This window comes from Symphodus melops (genome assembly GCF_947650265.1).
Source record: "Symphodus melops genome assembly, chromosome: 2".
In the NCBI taxonomy this organism is placed as follows: domain Eukaryota; kingdom Metazoa; phylum Chordata; class Actinopteri; order Labriformes; family Labridae; genus Symphodus; species Symphodus melops.
In genome coordinates, this window is record NC_136692.1 from 7,542,040 (window position 1) to 7,563,540 (window position 21,501).

General features: G+C 38.0%; 2 protein-coding genes across 2 annotated transcripts; both read right to left on the bottom strand.

Moving 5' to 3' along the window:
- Positions 1–10,239: 10,239 nt before the first annotated feature.
- cnga1a (cyclic nucleotide gated channel subunit alpha 1a) lies at positions 10,240–17,230 on the bottom strand. The gene is made up of 8 exons (XM_079334416.1): positions 17,097–17,230; positions 15,765–15,863; positions 15,598–15,657; positions 15,222–15,362; positions 15,028–15,132; positions 14,589–14,695; positions 11,852–12,462; positions 10,240–11,199 (listed from the first exon to the last, which is right to left on the bottom strand). The coding sequence occupies exons 2-8, from the start codon at positions 15,839–15,841 to the stop codon at positions 10,255–10,257; spliced, it is 2,046 nt and encodes a 681-aa protein (XP_079190542.1). The 5' UTR covers positions 15,842–15,863; positions 17,097–17,230; the 3' UTR covers positions 10,240–10,254.
- Positions 17,231–18,504: 1,274 nt separating this feature from the next.
- On the bottom strand, positions 18,505–21,283 carry enam (enamelin). Its single transcript, XM_079337622.1, has 8 exons — positions 21,238–21,283; positions 21,033–21,098; positions 20,882–20,905; positions 20,658–20,723; positions 20,497–20,538; positions 20,362–20,385; positions 20,196–20,279; positions 18,505–19,202 (listed from the first exon to the last, which is right to left on the bottom strand). The coding sequence occupies exons 2-8, from the start codon at positions 21,087–21,089 to the stop codon at positions 18,759–18,761; spliced, it is 741 nt and encodes a 246-aa protein (XP_079193748.1). The 5' UTR covers positions 21,090–21,098; positions 21,238–21,283; the 3' UTR covers positions 18,505–18,758.
- Between the last annotated feature and the right edge of the window lie 218 nt (positions 21,284–21,501).

The window sequence follows — 21,501 nt, forward strand, 5'->3', positions numbered from 1 at the left end:
GTCTACCGTGCAAGTTCATATTGTGTGAACTCTAATTACAGCTGCAATTTCCTGATATAGGGTCAGGCCAATAGGTGAATGAGAAAAAAAATCGAATACAAAAGGCTTTCACCATGGTCTCTTGTATAGAAATACCCATGTAGAGAATATGTGTGCGTGTACCTCATATCCGTGGCTTTCTTTCTAGTCTTTGATCCCTATCAAAAACTCTCAAGGGGTGATCCAGATGTCAATCTGACCTTTTATTAAAGCCTCGTGTGGGCAACATTGTCACTGTGTTATTACAAGGGTGATGCATATGGCAACACGTGCAGGGAGTAACCAGTTGAAAGTTAGCTCGTCCTACATGGTGAATCCAGTTTGCAGAAATACTGTACTGTACATGATATAGAGGATTGTACTGTGTTTCATTCAAATTAATCTGTCTGGGAATTCCTTTTATAGATTTGATATTTGATTTTGATGACAAGATTACATTGCAAAAGCTCCAATCATAGCAATTTAATTTGTCTCTTTTCTAGTCAATGATATGTCATCCATTACAAGCCACATTTACCCGATCAGTCCAGATAAACAAATCGAGGAAAACTGTTACTTCCTCCAGATCCTTTGAAGTTCCTGAACAATTTAGTTTCCTCCGTTAGCTCTGCAAACTCACACTGCAGATCAATGTGATGTATGATTAAAGCAGTAACCACTGCAGTGTGTGGAATTTTGTTATCTTTTAGGATACCACTTTCTGAAAGTCACATTTAATGTTCATGAACACCTTATTATGTTTATCTTATGTAAGGAATGAGTTACTTAAAAAAAAACAGCAAAATAATCATCCACTCTTTGATACACCAAAAGTAAATAATATAAATGTGGAAATAATACTATTAAAACATTGGGGGGGAAAAAAGAGAATGTAAACCTTTTTTCCAGCCTTGCTAGCGCTTTTTTGACATAATGCTGACACAATAGAATCTTTTCAAGAGAGTCTTGGGGGATAGACAATAAAAGTTTTGCACAAAAATTATTGGCATAACACACGTCTTGAAGAAAGCCTCTAAGATAATGGCTTGCAAGGCGAAAAAAGAAGATAATGATAAAGGTTTGAGGGCAAAAAAGTAAACTTCAGTTCAGTAGATGATACAATGAGACCCTTGGGGCCCTCATTAGATGTGTGGTGTCCGTGTCATTAAACAGCATCTGATTTAGAGTCATAGCTGTCAGAGAACACAGCAACACTGGCATTCAATGCATACATTCAGACCAGTGTTGACCCTCATCTACTCTGACTGGCAGCTTAATGAGGAGCTGTGGACTCACGCTCAGCCTTTGTCACTGTACGTATGTGTCATAGCTCTTGATTGTCAATAGATAATTGGATTTTTTTTAACAGTAAATGTCATTTTGTCAAATCTTGGCATATTTCTGGTCAAGAAAAATATCATGCCAGCATAATGTGTAAAGTTCAGCTGCAGATTTGTCACCAGCTCATTCTGCAACATGCGTCAGGTGCTCGTGGTCCTTTGTTCTGATCAATTCAGAATGAAACCAGAGAGAGAGTAATTTATTCACTAATGAAACAGCATTGCTTCCTGATTATGTTTTAATGAATCTTTAACTCAGAAATTCAGCTGAACATTATAGGTTCTAGAGAAGATTTCTGCCATGTAGAAGCATTACTGTCAGGTCGAGGCAGCAAAGCAAATACAGTCTGTTATACAGCAATCAATTCAAGGCTATTACTGTCTGGGGCCATGCTTGTGTTACTAAAACATTATTGACGACAAATTGAGAGGTTGTCAATAAAGCCTTAAAACATTAGCACTAAGGGGCTCTGCGTGGAAATAACCATATATTGTCTTGCCTCGAAAGCTTCACCTCCTGCATATAAAAGCAGGACAAGAGTGGAGTATTTTTGTCACAGACAGCCTTAAGAAAACTACCCTATAATTTTCTATGAATATCAATTGCTACTCTCACAAGGAGAAATTCACTCCCGTCCCCAACAGGCTTCCAGTATGACAATAGTGACAAGTTGCTACATGCTACATAAAAGAGGTTGGACGACCATAGTGCTTCCCTTTAATCTATTAAAGCAGGGTAACTAGTAAATAAGCACAGCACATTAACACTGACAGAAATGGACAGAGCAATATGTTTCCCTTCATTTAATACAAGTATTTACTGAGCTGGGGGACCCGTGGGGCTGGGCAGAGTATTGGCAGATTTGTCAATACAGCCCCATTAAATAAATCACAGGAGTGTGGCTTTTATGTGCAGCTGGTTTTTGCTCTTTGTTTGAAGGACTGGGAGTAGCATAGTATATATTCAGATCTAAGTATCTGAATATCCTATGAAAATGCACCCCCTCTGAGATCTTGGACCCCAGGTTGGTAACCACTGTCCTGTGAGTTAGATATAGGTGAATTGCTAGCACTGCTTCTGTTGAGAGATTCATTCCTACTTTCATAGCTGTATACGTGTTTCAATTAAGACTGAAAACTTCTAGCAATCAAAGCAGGAAAAACCCTTATAGGCAATGCTTAAATGTTCCAGCCTAATCTGATTGTCTCTATTTGACTTGAAAACACAAACACATGCCTTCCATTAAAGCAAACCCATGAACAGACTCTCATTCAACAACGCTCCCTCAGTGACCCTCCACTACTCCCTGCTGTCACTATAAACAACTATGAAACTATCCAGATCATTAAAAAGAGATGATTTTATTTAACAGAATAAACATGACTGCGTTCTGTTGACTGGATTTTTGTTCATCAACATTCATAGCAATAACTAAATAAAGAGAATAATTAACTTGAATGTCAATGAAAATGTGAAAAGTTGGCAGAAATTAAAAGCTGTTTTGGTATCATAAATGTTTGAGAATGCATTCAAAGCCAGCTCTTTGAAAGTAGCCTATAGAATAGAGAATAAGACAGGGAAATAGTATGACATGTGCCAGTCAACATGCTTGAGCTAAGGATGTATTTTTCTCTTTAAATTAATTTTACTTAATGTATACAAAATCCAGTTTCAGTTAATCATTTGTTGTAAACCTTTGTTTCATTGACTTTTATAACCTTGGTGCAGATGCCGATATGTGTTGGAGTTCAACATCTTCTCACCTCCATGGATTCTTTCTATGTTATGGAGAAATTACAGAGGCATCTAGCACACAGGTTTCCTTGCTCATCAGGTGCTATTGACTGCACCTGCGATATTCTTCCTCAGCTGATGACAATCTGCTTGGAGCCTCTATGCTGTGTAGATGTGAAAGTTTCCCTGCTTCCGTGTATCCAGAGAGTCAACACCATCAGTTGGCTCTCTGTGCTTTTGAATGAAGGTCTCGGCTGTATTTTCCATATTTTCTCCTTCCATAACCCCTTTTTGGCCTTAGCCTGTTTAAATGCTGTTGGCCTGTGGGGAAAAAAGCTCAATCAACAGCTCCATGATGAATGATCTTCATTCTCATTGTGTTCAAAACTGTTCAAAACTTTTAAGTTTAAGTTTAAGTTTACCTCTTAAGTCTGATCTGGAAAATATTGCCCAGAATGCAAATCTTCAATTTGTTTATTAAGTGTAGCCCGATAAATCACAAAGGATACCTGAGGCCAGCACCTTTTGTTTTCATGTAATGCTTTTTGTTTTTCAATGGAGTTAGAACCGAGAGACAAGTACAACCCAATTGTTAGCTACACCAATCAGCAATAACATTATTTCTTTAATATTGTGTAGTCACCCCTCTCCTTAGGTCAAGGACATGGGCTGCAGTGGAAGTCTTGACAGTGTGATGTTTTACCTGGCACTGAAATGTAAGTTGTGAGGTGGTCCTTTATGTCCAGGACAATTAATATATGCTTGGTTGGACTGAGGCGTGGGGAACACTTTGAAGTCAATGGTCTGTTCCTCCAAGCCACATTGCTAGTCGTCCATGTCCAATGCAGGCCCTTTTGTTGGTAGGAAGTGGTCAGCACAGGCACCCTAATTTGTCTCAATCTATGCAGCCCGATAAACATCCAACTCGGATGCACTTTGTGTTCCAACACCTTGCTATCAGAACCAGCATACCATTTTCATCAGTTTTAGCTCTGTTGCACTGATGTCAGTTCACTGGTTTTCCGACCTTTGACTGCTTTTGGTATTTATTGAGTGGCCTCTGCGGACCACAAGAGCTGCAGCTTTGGAGATACTCTGACCAAGTCATGTAGCCATCACAATTTGGCCCTTGTCAAAGTCACTCTCGTCCTTACCCTTGCCCATGTTTCCTGCGTCCAACACAACTTTGAGGAGAAAATGTTGTATGCAGAATCAGTAAATAGAGATTAAAAGGTGTTTAGCTTTCATGCCTTCAAGGGGAAGATTAAAAGCTGCTGAAAGATCACATTGCTAAGTAGAAATTGAATTGTGTTGAGCACCTTATAAATATTTGGCTGATTTAGTGTTTTGGGTGTCTGGGAAAACTTCTATCTTGTCTGCCCTCAAAAAAATGTTTACTCATCTGTTAAAGGGATAATTCAACCTTTCACATTAAGCTTTGTATCATTAGAAACCAGTTAGTATTTTTAAATACTACCGTGCATGCCGTTTCCCTCAATAACATTAACCGTGCAAAAATCATCATTTTGCATTATCAGAGGTTGTTTTGGTTTCTAGGGGTTAAACTACATCACTCGTTCCTCATATCTTCAACCACTGAAGTTGCAGACATATTTCAGATCCGTTTGTGGTCCTCACTCCTAGAATCAAAACTTAACGTTTGCCATAAGACTTGGACGCTTTGCTAACAGGCTCTATGGAGAAAGACAAAAAATGTTCCAACTTCAAAGAAGAAGATTTTGAAGGTCTAAAAGATATTTTCTGCCTTTTCTCAGCCAAGAAGGCACCAACTTAAAAAATGATTTCATATTTCTACGATATACTGTATATAACCCAATGTCAATACAGATGTATGTTTCAATAGGTAAAGTATTCTTGAATATTTTCAAAATACTAACATATTATAATAATTAATAACAACAATAATAATAATAATAATAATAATAACAATTATTATTATTATATTTGATTAAATGTTTTACAGTAAACCAATACAAGCAAACAAATTAACTGTAACTCCGATATATAGATACTTGATGAAAAAGTTCCTTTGTAATGTTTAAGAGATAATGTTTCTTTAAAGAGAAACAAGAACAAGAACCTCAGAATTTTAATTAAGATAGTAGCCTAGTCAAAGTGAGTCCAAAAGATTAATGGTGATATTTTAGCTTTCTTCAAAAAATTAGACCCACAAAATGTGGACAGTGCATCCATCCATTGACTGCCGTACTATATTTTATTCCTATGTACAACATAGACCTTTATTTATGACCAGAAACCAATAGGAACTGATACATGAGCCACACTGTTGCTTGGGGTGTGATGCATCGCCATTATAATAAACAGTATACTTCATATTAAGTTGTTTTTGTTGATGGAGAAATTTATAAAGAAAGCATTAAATATGAATTGAAGCTAAACACAGTCCTGGGGGAATATAGATTTAATAGGCATGCCTGCTGTTGCCATGGTGATTTCAGACACTGTCTGTCAATTTGTGCAAGTAAAAAAGTCAGAGAGTCAGGGAATTGACCCGTTGCTCTCACTCTGAGTGAGCGTTGTATGACAAAGTTATCAAACATGCCCCAAATTCCTCCGACCAGCAGCTGATCAGGCCATGAACAGCCACCCTACATAAATGTATACTATGTGAATACTGAGTATAAGATAAGATAAGATAAGATAATCCTCTATTCATCTCGCAAGCGGAGAAATTTACAGTGTTACGGCAGCAAAGCAATAACTTAAATGGAGTCAAACGACTCAAAAATGGGGGCTAAAGAGGGCTGAACTCGCACAGTGTACACTGGACTTTATTAGGTCATTACGTCTCCAGTCAGAACTAATGAAATTGGACCGAGAAACCACAGACATTGATGTTGTTGAGAGAAGGATTGGAGACTGTTGTTTCTGGTCTTTGCATGACATTTCACAATATAAACAATATATAAAATTAACACATACAAACGCACACACACAAACACAGCTGCTGCAACATCTGTGATTTATTTCCAACAGAGAGCACTTGCCAACATCCCCTCTTTCCTCAGTTTAGTTATGAATACTTTTTTTAAAATACAGTTTGAGTCAATGTAGGCTAATTACACTAGAGAACATCCAGCTGCATTACTTTGAATTAATTCACCAGTAATAAGATGTATTTATTATTTATATCATAACCATTCATTTGACCACTTCCCTTAAAATGATTGCTTACACAGCTCTATGGCTTGGTTACATGTCTTTAACAGCAGATAATAGTCCTCTTACTCTTCTTTTGATGTTTGTCCTGCTCATTCGATTCAACACAGTTAAGAACCCTTAGGCTTTGAATCCCACAGAGAAATGTCTCCTCGGGGAAATCAGCCTTGTGTAGCAATTTCCACTGGAGAAAATGACATGTGCTCCATCAATTCAACATGCTGGTTCTGATCTGCCAAGACAATTGAGTTCACAAAGAATATGTGGCATTAATATTCATTCAGTGTAGACCGTGCTCTATACTGTTTCAGACAAAAAGGAAAGGAGTTTAAAAGATCAGAGCGGGAATAAAAAAAAAAAAAAAAAAAAAAAAAAAGGAAACCTGTTGCACATATGTTGCTGGTCAAAATTTGGTCAACAACATACATGCAGTTTATGTAACAAAGGAACGTGAAATAAATGACAGGGCCTTTTCTGTGAAAATAAGGTAACTCAGTTCACTGTCTTTAAGTAATTGAAATTTATTATAACTGACAGCAGCACAGGGTTTGATTGTATTTTTCTTTATGTTGTGCCTTTGTTGATTTTTTTAGATTCATCCTCAGTTTGATTACCAACATTAACCTGAGCTCAACACTTATTTTAATCCAGACACATTTCACCTGGCATACTCTAAAAACATTAGTTCAGAGTAAAGTATACAATAAATAAAGACAACAATGTCTCCTTTTATGTTTCAGTAAGTGACCTTTTTTTGCTTTTATACAAGTTATTTGCAAAAACAATGATTGTTTGAAGGGGAAAAAAAGCTGTCTGTTTGACAAAACAGGGAAATGTAACGTCCATTAATGTCTCTCAGTGCATCGATACTGAACTAATTTAAAATATGCAACATCAGCAAAGTATTATTAGACCTTAAATTGAGCATTATGCATTCACATTGTTTAAGTATTTGCTTTTTTCCCTCAACAACATTAACTTTGACATCTCAATAATGTGCACCTCCTGAAGTTAGTGCTCATCAGGCTGAAAGACTGGCAATTTTTTTTTTACATAGGAAAGGATAAGAATAGAGTTCATTTATTGCTGAAGTGCAGCAATCTATAACACTCTGCTGTAACAGTCTCCACTTCAATTAACACATTATGTTTCATATTTAAGAATGTACCATTCTGACAATGGCTAAATCAGACAAATTAACATAGGAGGCAAGGTGATGCATGCAGCTCTTTTAAGAACAGCATCAAATCACCAATATCACAATCATTGGATAGTGCAAGTTATCACAAATTGCTTTTTTTCTTCTTGGTCAGGTTTATCAGGGGCTTGTTTAAAACATTAGAGCTCTGAGTGTGACTCTGTGCTGCTGCCACACAGTCACAGAGGATGATCAATAGCCACTCGATCAGCTACTCTCAAGCCATCATGAAGAGGTAGAAGCACGTTTATTTTAAACTGCCAGGTGTCGGGCTTTGAGCATAAGCTTTTCAGCTAAGCTAACATGTAAAACAAGGCAATGCTTAATAAACATTAAGTGAGAAAGTTTTGTGAGCTTCTTGTGAGTAAAGTATTGGTTTTAAACCCAGCATGTGATGTGCCACGTTCAATAAATCTTTTTTTAATTCTTGAGAAATTATTGAGGAGGTGCTCTTGTTTTCAAAGATGCTGAAAGTACTTTTAACATTATCAGATTGTCACTCATCTCATAGATGCTCTTGCAGTCATTTTTTAACCAATTTAGATTAAAGTCCCTTCAAACAAGAATTTGTTACATATTGTACTAAGAAAATAAGTCTGGTAATTCATTGAATTCATAAGAGGCAGCTCTGTAAACACCCGCCATGGTCATGGAAATGTTGCTTTAGACATGAATTTTCTAATATTTAGATGTGTAAAACACAGGCCTTTTCTTTTAAGAGTCACAAGAGGGGCATTGGCAGATGGAAAACTAGACCAGTCTGTGTTTTATAGTTATTATTATATTATCAGACTTAAAAAAAAAACTTGGAGAGGAAAGAGGCAGACAGTGTGGTGCTTGTGTAAACCATCAATAATGTGCTGTGAACAGGGCTTAAGTGACATTGCAGGAGAAAAAGTTGCTTAATTTTATGCTTTTATGCATAATGGCAAAAAATGATTGTTAAGTAGCTTGCACATCTTGATTTTGATTTGAGCATGGCGAGGTAGATAATTAATTTGTTAGAAGAGCAGAGTCGCTTGTTTTGGGCTTATTTCCATAGATCTGGCAACACTATCTTTGGGTGACATTATTTGAGTTGACATCGGCGATAATAGGACGAGGTGGGATTTGCTAAACCACTGGCAACAGGAAAGCAACACATTGTGGCTGTATATATATAAGATATAATCACCTGTAACCAGTTTGGCCTTCGTGGGAAGGAGCTCTTGAGGTCTGTTTTAGAAGAGGTACCAACCAAGCAACAATCTGTTTGTAGCTGGATTGTCAGAATTTGAATGAACTTTTTCTCCTGTTCTATTTTTGTGACAACCTGGAAGATGAAAAAAATATAATCCAATGCAAAGTGTAAATCACTGCTGTTCCTTAAATAATCACTTAAGACTGGTTCTAAAATAATTACAGTCAGCAAGCTGTAAAATGATTGTAGTTTTTCTTTAGAAACCTTATATTAAAAAGACAACAAAACAAAAATTCAAACCTGCTGGTCCACAATGGCCTCATTCTGTTGAGCTTATTTATCAGATTGTGAGGCACTCTCAGTGCTCACTGAGGGAATCAAGTCAGTGCAGAGTCAGCTGCGTGTGTGGCTGATTGACCTTGATTAAGATCAAGTGTGGAGAGCTTGTATACTCTTGGGATCCAGCGCTCTGTTCTGACTTACTGATTCACCATCAGTGATAGTGACAGGTTCTTCCAGCAATTTCACTTGTTGTATAGGGTATTGTGTGTAAATTGAAGCACCATTTGCAACTGTCTGTGAGCCTTATTTACCTTTGTAGTGTCTTAGAGTGTGAGCACTAAGTAGTTGTTTTCTGCTGCAGTCTTTGGAGTTTCAGCTCAGCAAACATTGTGTTTAGTTGAGGATTGTTTCCCTGAGTCTCCCTGAGAGACAAGTCAGCTGCTTAGTGGTAAATGTTTACTTTCCCCTTTCAAAGTTTTGGATGAAGGGAGCTTGATTTTATTTTCATAGGTTGTATATTTTGATAATTCCCCTTTACCAATGGAATACTTCAGATTTCAGTGGTTATCTATCTGGAGTAACTTTCAGACACCCCTCCTGGCTTACAGTTATGTCCCTCTTCCATTCTCCCTGACACCGAATGATCACAATATGAAGAGAGGTTATAGATTGTTATATAGCTTCCATTTAAATTACATGGAGGCTACCAAGCTATCTGTCAGGCATCTTCTCAGTGGATTTGGGACACTCAATTTGAAATCTTTGGTATTTATCCTTGAGTTAAAATGTGGACACTTACAGCATCGAAACACAAAATGGCCATTGACAAAATTACAATCTAAAGACTTCAAAGCTGTTGTCAGCAAACCGATGTTGTTGTTTGAAATGCCATCTCAGCAGGGAACGCTACTCTCAAAGCTTCAACAATTACTATGTCTGTAATGATGTATGGTTGCCATTAGAAGAGGGTTTGCAATCTGCTCTGTATATACAGTAATAAGAGAAACTTACAAGAAATAAAAAGGCCACCAAAGCCGATTTACTTGGGTTAAATGTCAGTATTGTCAAAAGCCATATTTTTTTTTGACATGCTGGGTTTTTGTAGCACAGACACAATAGCAGTACATTTTGAAGGTGGGACTTTTGAAGATGAGTTGCCAGTTTCTAAGAGTTTTTTTTTTAATTTATTACATTTAATTAATTAAATGTCAAGGCTTTGTGCCGCTAAAAAGAAAGAAAAAAAAAACAATATATAGTGGCAAATTAGAAAAGTGCTTTGAGTTTAACAGAAACAATGGGTCTATTTTTTCTCCTCTGTGGTTCCCTCATCCTTTTGCTCTGCTGATTGTGCCTCTTCAGCTTGCAATTCTTCATCTTTTTTCTCATCATCCTTTTCTCCCACATCTCCTTCCCTCTCCTCCAATATTTCATCTTCTTTTTCCTCCCCTTCAACATGTTTCTCTTCCTTTCTCATCTCTTCCCCTTCCTCATCTTCATCCTCCACCTCCTCTCCTGTCAGGTGCTCCAGATCGACAATGCGATGTCTGAGAGTCTTATCAGTATTCTTGTAATTTCCAAGAATTTTCTTCAACTTGGTCTGCATCATCTCCATTGAGTTGTACAATTTGTTAACCTTCTCCTCCAGTTCCTTTGCCTCTGGCATGATGTTAGCCGGGTCCAAGTCAATTAGACCATCTTTCATCAGGATCTGCCGGCCTTTGTCCTCTAGCATCCCTTTGGCATCTGGATACTCTGTCAGTGACTCCATCAGATCATCCTTGGACAGACAGAAGAGATCTGAGTATCCAACACTGCGGATGTTGGCTGTTCGTCGATTGCCTGCTTTGCTGCCTTTGATGTTGAGGATGCTTATTTCACCAAAATAGCTCCCACTTCCTAGCACAACAAACTGTGTGACGCCATCATCAGCAACAACTGCAAGTTTTCCATCTTTGATGATGTACATCTCCCGACCAATGTCACCCTTTTTGCAGATATAATCTCCAGGGCTGAATACTTGTGGCCTTAGCTTGAGCACCAGCTCAATCAGAAGACCTGCCTCACAGTCTGCAAAAATACGAACTTTCTTCAGTGTCTCCATGTGGACTTGGATGGCAATCTCAGCCTTTAGTTTGTCTGGAAGGTACCGCAGCACCTCTCTTTCATCCTGTGCCTTTCCGTTATTCCACAAGTAGTCAAACCACTTGATCACTCGCAGCTCCAGTTCCTTGCTGACCTTTCGAACCTATAAAGGAAATGAAGATACAAACTTAAAAAATATATGCAAAAATGATTGTGCTCATACTTGCAAAAACCTTTTAACAGGAAATCAAAGGTCCGAGTTCCATTTGCCAATTTTATACTTTTTAATTATAATTTTCCTTTAAGTGCATTGGTGTTCCTGTCTGTTAAATTATGATTTTGCCGCAGCACTTTCGCACAATAAAGCAAAAAGAAATTAATTTTGAGAAAGAGAATCAATAAGCCTTTCTCTCAAAAAATTGTAAAACATTTGTATAAAAGTAAGAAGTTGACCAAGGTAATGCTGTGATTTTACATTTTGTTCTCACCACCTTGGCTTTTAGCTAGAAGAGGCTTTATATAAAACTCTTAGCATTGTCTATCACACATTACCATATCCAAAACTCTGACAGCTGTATCATTTTCTTCCATGGAATTTGATCATTGTATACAAAATCAACATCATGCTGAACGTCATGTAAACAAGGCAAAATTGTGATTGAGAACATGTTAACTGAGGTAATTAATCAATTTGGAAGTGGGGTCATTTTTGTTCTGCTTCTTTAGTATACAACGATTTGAACTCCAACTAAAAAATAAAACCCATGGAAGAAAAATTTAGAATCAGGACTTTTTATATACGGACTATGATCTACCTGCATGTACTGCTTGATGTTGTCAATCCTGGTTTGAAACTGAGCTTGGGCAGCGTTCATATTGGAGATCATGGTGGCAATGTTTCCTACAATGGTGGCAAAGATCAGAACTCCAACTAAAAAATCCATCACATGGAAGAAAAATTCAGAATCAAGGGCCGGTGGTGGAGTTTCTCCAATAGTTGTCAGGGTCAGTGTGGACCAGTAGAGGCTGAACGCATACTTCCTCATGGGCTGCCCAAATGCAGGCTCCTCAGGATCATCCAAAGCTGGGTAAACCCAGTCGTCAGCACCGAAGCCAATATATTTAGAAAAGGAGAAATAGAAGCAAGCATTCCAGTGGATGATAATGAGGATGTACATTATCAGGTTTGCAATACGGAAGATATTGGGGTAGTTGGTTTTAGTCTCTGTCTTTGTGAAGAACTCCATCATGCGTCCAATTCTGAGCAGCTTGTTGATGCGGATCTCTGGGTAGTCCAGGCCAAAGTACAAATACAGGATGTCGGTGGGCAGCATGGAGACAGCATCAAGATAAAACTGGAAGCTGCTTATGTAGCGATCCTTAAGCAGCTTCTCGTCTTTTATCATCAAGCCTTGCTCAAGATAACCTGCATTTCAAGAAGAAGAAAGGTCATAAAGGCGATAAGGTACAATCTGCATAATGGTTCCAGGTAAATGTTTGAATGTAAGTGTTTTCTATTACTGCTGACACGTCCAATTTAAGCACACATTCTTTGGTCTACAATAAGAAAATAGTAGGCTACAGCTTTAAAGAACAGATTGTTTCTAAGAAATATTGTCTGAACACAGATTCTAGCAGAATTGTTTTGGCCTTCTCTGGGTCAAAACAATAGAAACAAAAACTGCAGAAAAAGCACAACTGGGTTCAATTAAGTGCCACAGTGAGATGATGATAAAATAGCCACTATGAGCAGGCTGCAATTGCAGACAAACTTGTTTTGATTGAGAAAAGACCCCTCTGCTTTAAAACAGGCTCCTGCTCACCCTGTCCCATTCAAGTCTACAACCAACTGACTTTACGTTGCCCTTTACATAATTACCCCCTTTATTTCATGCAGATAGTTACCATTCATGTACAGATCAAAGGCAACCTTAAAAAAGAGTTGGCCCCAACAGGGATAATTTAGGCATCTCAAAGAAGAAGGGGTTGTCAGAGCTGCATTACAGTGAAACAATAATGCAGTTAAAAGTTTTTCATGTTTCTAGTTATTTCTACTTCTACTTATTTCTACTTATTTCTAGTTCTCTCACATTATTAGTCTTCATTGTTTGTTGCATTGGTGTCCCAAAAAGGCCTAATTAAAATCCACTTTGATTCACGTTTGTTATAAAATGAAACAAAGTCCAACACAGGTGAATACTCTTTACATAGCCACAAATCGTACACCATGGGCTTCAAATACAGACGTATACAGACATCTGCATTCCTTGCTGATGTATTTGGGAAGGGGACAAAACTCACAGCTGCCGTTACTTTTCCACGCCAAAATGCATTTCAAGTTCAGTGAAGTCAATTTGAATCTTCAGAAGACTAAATTAGTCAAATGAAATATAGCTCCCCGAGTTACTCATTTTTAAAGTAGAAAATGTCCTCTTATGAGACGACAGTTTCTTACAGGGGAAAAAACATCATGAGAAAATGTACTTACAAGACCAAAGCTCCAATATAATGTCCCAGTAGCTTTCATCCTGTAGCTTTCATCCTGAATTTCCCTCGGGATCAATAAAGTATCTATCTATCTATCTATCTATCTATCTATCTATCTATCTATCTATCTATCTATCTATCTATCTATCTATCTATCTATCTATCTATCTATCTATCTATCTATCTATCTATCTATCTATCTTCATAGCTCAGACTCTAGAGGATTCATGTTTCTTTGTATTATTGCCTTTCAAGTATTGAAAGGCATTTTTAAGCAGAACAATGTCTAAATTGGTTTTATTATTTAATCAAATGTATTCAAGTATTTAGTTCTCAACACTTAGTACATTCAACTCTAGTACATCTATAGTATATTCAAGCACTGTGCAACTTTTTGATCCAGTATTAAACCAAAAAGAATGTGTTTGAGCAAACCATCTGCTATTCTGAAGCCTCCGCTCTCAGCGTCACACCTCCAACAGCTTGTGTAGGAGTTATGAATTAGAATTAATTAAGCACCATTTGGAGGACAAAATTGTCCTTTGCTCAAGCTCCTCTTGCCAGTGGCCTGCATTTTTGTGTTAGCGGGCTAATGTTAGCACACTTTGGTTAACTTGTCGCTTCATTTTGGACATACTGTCCCAAAATGAGCATTTAAAAAAAACAAAACACTTACGTTACATCTAAATAAGCAGTGAGTTATGTATGTTATTCTTCCCTTTTCTGGTGCTTGACTAAAACAGATTTATAGGCAAAGCTGTCTCGTCTATATTTATGACATAAACACGGCTTCTACAACATTATAGCTGGTGGGACTCACGCTTCTTACTCACTGCAGGCAGCCATGACTCAGAGAGACATCTACAGAAGACATACCTGATTACTGCTGTATTTTTGTGTAAAATGTCACCTTTTTATGAAAAAAGAAACTTCCACAGCTGTTGATATTGTTTTGGTAAATAAAGCCATTCAGGGTTGTTTTAAACAGAACTAACAAACTTGAACTTTCGCTTCCACATGTTTTTAAAACCTTATGAGGTTTGAGACATTCGGGTCATACTTTACCTGTTCTGGTCCTGACAAACATGTCAGCCAGGTAGATTAAGTCTGAAGAGTAGTCCAGAATGATCCAGTAAATGATGTAGTTGTGCTGTAGCTCCTCAAAGCAGGCCCTGTATGCAGGAGCATTTGTGAAGTCAATTATTTATGTTGAGTATAGTCACCATTGTGTAAGATTGTGCTGCTCCAGCAGATCACTCACCAGTCTCTATTAATTCTGAAAAATTAATCATTAATTATTTACGTGTAATCAAATTAAACCAAGCTAGATTTACCACAAGCTCAGGAAAGAGCAAGGAGCTTTTTTGTTGTTGTACAAAGTCAGCCCACTGAGAAAATTAGATCTAATGAGTAGTATTAAATGGAGCTGAATGCAATTATAAGAACATCTTGTGTGTAGGAGACTTGTACAGCACGTACAGAACCAGTCTTTTCTAAAAGTCACCTGGCTATGATCATGGTCCAGTTGTACATGACAGGCAGTGTGATGACGAACAGCCAGTTGTAATACAAACTTCCTGCGGGATTAATCACAAATAACTCTTTTGGCCTATGAGAAGAAAGGAAATGCAAATTAAAATGTGTGGACACAGGTCTGAATAGTGGCCTTTAGAAAGTCAATCGAACTGATGCACATACCTGTCTTTGTCCTCTTGTTTTCCCTTCTCTTTTTCCTTTTCTTTCTCTTTTTCCTTTTCCTTCTCTTTTTCTTTTTCCTTTTCCTTCTCTTTTTCCTTTTCCTTCTCTTTTTCTTTTTCCTCTTCTGCCTTGTCCTTTTCTCTGCAATATGCATGAAGACATTGGAGAAAAATAAGGATCCAAAGCAGCATTTATACTAAAAGATTCATAATATAGCATGATAACTCTTTATTTTCCTTTGTGTCCTTCTTCTTTTTCTCCCTGGAAAAAGGATTAATTAGCACATGGACTGTAATGACATGAAGGAAAACCTTAAAGAGAAACTTTGTTGCAAAGGGCTTCACTTATCTTTTAATGACTCTCGAAACATACTCACTCTTCATTGTTGTTGCTGTGATTCATATTAAGCAGATGAGGAGGACTGGATGGAGGAACACTACTGAGACAAAGAGAGCATGTGAAACATCGAGCCAATTAACTGGCAAGTCTTACTTGCTATATTGTCATTGATGTATTGTAAGCTCTCTGTTTGAATTAACTTACAGGTCATCCTCTGTGTTGAGCTGTGCTGCAGTGTGAGGTTGCACTGTGAGGTGGGAGAGGATGGTTGAAGTGGTCATGGTAGCAGAGCTGCAGTTTATCCTGCAAGTAGACATCATCAGTTGAGATGTTGTGTCATGCTGTTGTTGACATAGTTCCTGATGTTGATTTTGAAGGCAACCTTGTGAAAAAGCTGCTAGAGCTGTTTAAAATAATGTACCGTCCTTATAATAATAATATTAATATTAATAATAATAATTATACATGTGTTTTACGTAGCGCTTTTCTAAATATCGACAGACAAAAAAACAAAAAAAAAACTATCAATGTAAGGGGGAAAGATGGGACTTATTGATTGTAGGTGATGTTGAAGAGTGCTAATGATGACCATAACTAATCAGACCTATTTTGTTTTTTTCTACCAGGCTGTAAACATGCTAATTTAAACAGTAAAAACTGGCTGTTGCGTATCTGTGAATTCAGAGGCTCTTGGAGCCAGACTAAAGCATACACTAGACAAACTGCAGGATTTTGCATTTGGCTTCATTTTTCTATACCGGAGGTTTCTGCGTGGGCTTGGAGGAAAAAAGCCCAAGAACCATTCCAGAGAGGGGTGTAGTCAAATGCAGCTCACTTGCCTTTAAAGGTACAGAGACATAAACAGCGTGTTTTGAGCAGGGCTGAAATTAGGGGTTTAAAGACATGGTACAAAAAAAACAGGATCATAGTGGATTTTTGACTAGAAACTTCACATACATGGTTTAGGAAGCATTACACTTGTTTAAACTTTTTGAGGATAAAGGATGACCTTGATAGTAAACAGAAACACTGAGATGCAACAACAATGGGGTTAGTTGGAACCTTTTTTAATTGACATGTTTAAGTTTCCTTCTGTTGATTGGACAAAACAAAACATGTTGACATCAGCCCTGTCTCTGAACCTGTGAGAGACATAAATGATAAACTACAGAACACTCTAGGAACAAAGTACTCATAAACCCAAGTCTTGAAATGTTTCTCTATACTTTTAGACTTATCATTAGTAAAATAAGACAGAATTTACATTTACATCAGATGTCCACAAATATTCTCCCTGGTCAGACTTTTGCAGTTCTAAAATGCTTGTTCAAGTCATAAGAGCCAAGAAACATAAAACATATAAACAAACGAGCTCATTTATGTTCATTACATCAGAATATTTGGATTCATATACACAGTTGAACAGATTTGCATCTAATTATATTGAAAAAACAACTGTCAAATGTTCCTACTGCAAAAACAAGCGATTAACAAGTACAAAATAATGAATGATCCATTCTCTTTAATTTATCTTACCTTTTACATGTGCTATTGTGAACTGAAGCCCATTCCTTTTATATCTGTAATCTTTCCACAGCTGCTAAGATTCTTTTTCCTGCACTAAATGAAGATGAAGTATGATAACAAAAAATAGAGATACTAGTATTCCCTGCAGGAGTTGAGTGTAACTGTGTCATTGAGTCTCAGTGACCCTGATAAGGATTTGTGGATTAGAGTTGGCTGAGAAGAGGAGAAGCAGAGTCACTCATCCGTCTTATTTGACCACTCTGCGGGGAGATGAGATACTTTAAAGTGAGTTTGGACAACCGTCAGTTACTCTGTTAGTGCTGAAAACCATTATGTTGACACCTTTTCTTGAAAAATGAAAAATCCAGGACAGGCTGTAATTTTCCTTGAACACTTGAGGAACATCAGTGAGGTTTAGTCTGCTTGGAAACATACTCTAGGATACACACACACACACACACACACACACACACACACACACACACACACACACACACACACACCTACACACACACACACACACACACACACACACACACACACACACGCATGCATACACACCACCAGCTTCTCCTGCTCACTCAGCACTCTCTGCCATAACCAACTCTGATCCTATTAAATCTATGCGGGTATTACAGATTGCAGAGCTGTGAGAGCAGGCTCCTTTTATATGAATGGAGAGCACTTCATTCAAACAGCAGGATAGTCTCCTCCTCCACCTTAATGCAGAGGAGACATCCTGCGGTTCAGTGGCACTCCCTGTTGGATGATTTGCTGTTTGCAGTTCCCATTCCCAGCACTAATGATCCACGAAGCTTCAATAGAAGTGCAATAACTTTGTTCGAGAACAACTTGGCACACATGATAAATCGTAACAGCATCATCATTTGTATATGATTTGATGGATTTAAATTGAAGGAAGGATGAAATCATTTGTCCCTCATATAATATGTAATTTATTTATAAGACTTAACATCACATATTTTCACATGTCACAGTTGGAAAAAGGCAGGTGAAATGATAAACATTCGTAATGACTGAATCAAATGTAAGTGAAGAAAGAAATGGAGCAACGATTAATGTTATTTGGGACACATGCTCTTCTCCTAACATAGCAAAATGTAATTGTAACTTTTTATTCCTAAAAGATATATTTATCTTGAGACTACATTTATATATATGGATCTTGTAATATGGATTATGGACAAAATCATGACTAATAACAAATGTTGAGCACACACACTAAACATTTTTTTAATAGTCCAACTCTGAACCAAAACCACACCATCTTGTTTTGCTTTAAATTGACAAACTTCCTGTTCATGGATTCATATTCTGCATGGACTGTATGAAAGAAGTGGACATCAACTTCAACTTTCAAGGCAAACTGTTTTTTTAAACAGTGAGGATCCTTAGCTCCTTAAAAAATGTTTATTGAGATAGTAAGCAGAAATTAAAACATTCTCAGACAGTCATTAAAGGCAAAATGGCAACATCCACATCTTTCATACAGTTTATGGAATTATTACACGTGTTTTATTCCATATCCCAGAAAAACACTGCAATCGTGTGTGCTGCAACTCCATCACCTGTTACTTTTCAAACTTTTACTGTAGCTATTACTGTAGCTATTAGCTTCTCGCAGAGAGCTGGCTAATTATTAAAAGATGACTACAGTGCAACAGGATCAGCTGGGGCAGCATCAGCAGCAGCAACATCAACTGGGGCTGCAGCATCAATAGCCACCTCTGGGGCAGCATCAACAGGAACTATATCAACGGGAGGAACATCTACAGCAGCAGCATCTACAGCAGCAGCATCCACAGGGGCATCAACCACAGCTGGCTCCACAGCTGCTGCGGGGTCTGCTGCTGGATCAGCTGCTGGATCGGCTGCTGGCTCTGCTGCGGGCTCAGCTGCTGGATCGGCTGCTGGCTCTGCTGCGGGCTCAGCTGCGGGCTCGGCTGCTGGCTCTGCTGCTGGCTCTGCTGGTGCAGCTTCAACCACAGCTGGTTCCGCTTCGGCTGCCTCAACCTCTTCTGCCTCCTCCTCCTCATCGGAATTCAGGGGGGCAGCAGCAGCAGGTGCTGCGGCTTTAGGTGCAGGGTTGCCATCCTGTGCAAAGAAGGGAGAGAAAAGGATTTGGAGTCTATTGGCAAACATTCTTGATATATTTAATACCCACTGAGACAAAAAAATTCAGTAGTGATGGATAGTATGAGTATCTCCCATACATTTTTTTATTAGGAAAAAAAACAATAAACTCTCCCAGATTTTTCACAGAGCTTACATTTAAGAAAAGTGTACATTTCAGGTTAAAAAAAAAGTAATAAAACATGCCAATGGTTTCATTGTCTGAAATGTTCCACCAAGGACTTAAAATAAGATATGATCTACAGGTCAAAAGATCCCAGACACAGAAACATTCAGTCTTTCATGTGCATACACTTCTAAACACAAGAAAATAGTTTATCTTTGTCAGCTCTTGAAGATCACTAAGAAAAGAAAAGATGCCAGAGGATCTATCAGGGAACCTAGTCAACTAATATATTGATTATTATTGGTTATGTCGGCCATTATCAGCAATGTACACATAAATACTATCAATGCAAACCACAGGAAAACAAGCCCAGGTTTAAATAACTTTTGGCTGATTTTCATTTAGCTGCCTCAATTTATTTGTCTTTCTGTTGGCTCATTGTCATTGTTTTATCGACAGTTGAATAGCTACCAGCGATGTAATACCTTTGTCTTTTTTTTTCTACTTTGTAAAAAACATAGCGCTCAACATTTGAGGTTATTCTCTGCTTTCCTTTGCACTGGAGGGATACCTTTTTTTCATGTATTTGTTTTTTGGAAGCAAAATCACTGCAGGCCTTTATTAAGCAGAGCTCCTGCTGAAATTCAGTTCTGGACTAGAGAAACTGTGTCCTTTTATAAAAAAGGTTAAGTGAATGCTACATTGCTGCCTGCGAGCTGTTTCAACAATATTTCCATGTAGCCTCCAAATACACACTAATAAACCTGTGAACAAATAAATGTTTTTACAAATCGAAACAAATGTGTCCTCATAGAGAGAGACACATTTCCTTTAACTTTGTTTCTTACCTCTGTCTCCTCTTCTGATGCGTCTCCAACAGCGATGGGAGCTGGAGGGGGAACATCGGCTCCCTGTGCAGGTGCAGCCTCAACCTGAATAAATAAAACAGATTTAGCTTCAGTGGCTTATTAAATTGCGGCTGGTTTGATGTTGTGGTGCTGTATGTGTGCCTACCACTGCTGCCCTGACTGGATCAGCCTAAACAAATGAATAATTCATGTTTAAGTATGAACTTAAGTTTTACATTGAAAGTTTTCTCATAACTTTGAAACTCAAGTGATGTTAGAGTCTACCAAGATGCAAACTTACAGGAGCATCAGCAGCAGGGAGGAAGGGGTTTCCAACTACTCCCTGAAAAATACAGATTCATCAGTAGAGTTAATGATTTATCCCGTTACTATCTGAATTGATTCGTATTTCTTTCTTCTTCTTTTTTTTTCTTAGTGAAGCTTTGATGAACCCCCTACTACCTGCTGCTGGTATAGCCTGTACATCTCCATCCACCTCAGGGCCTGATTAGCATGTGCCGCAACCTGCTGAAGAAATACCAGACATCTCCAGACATGAGCTGAATTCAGGTAATTATCCTCTTACTGTCAGACACATATCCGACTTTATGTTTGATGACATGACAGAAACATGGTAAGACATGCAAGCGCAGACAGACGCAGAAAAGCCAAAACTTGAATCTAACCTCGTTGCTCTCGCTCCCAGGAACCTGCAAAACCAAGCAAAAGAAATTAGAATGCAGTACCTTCTTTTTTATATAAAAGAAAGAAAAGTGTGTGACATATTGAAGAAGGGGTCAGTTGGTTTATGGAAAACTATGTTCAGGGAGGTCTTACAGGAGCAGCCAAGGTAGAGACCAGCAGGCACATCATGATCACAAAGAGCTTCATCATGATTTCTGTCTGGAGATACACAAATGACAAGATGTTAAAGTTTCTATGTTAAATTAGAGAAACCATCTTTTGAATTCAAATGAAGGGAAGACTTTAGACAACATCATCTACAGTGTTAAACGGTTTCCATGTGAAAAATCCTTCTTACCTGTTTGCGCTGGTGCTAAAAAGAAATTGAAGTCGTTTGTCCTCAGGGGTGGAAAGTGTTCTACTTCCTCGCTAACAAGAAGGCCATTTATATACTGGGACATCCTGCAACAGCCAATCACATCCAGTAAGACACGAAGAGCAATGTCTTTGAAGAAATCTCCTTAGATTTCAAAACAGAAAAACAGAGGCATGTAGGGTGAAGGCCCTCTTATAGTTAATTACATACTGGGTAAGAATACCTCGTTCACATGGCCTCCTCTTT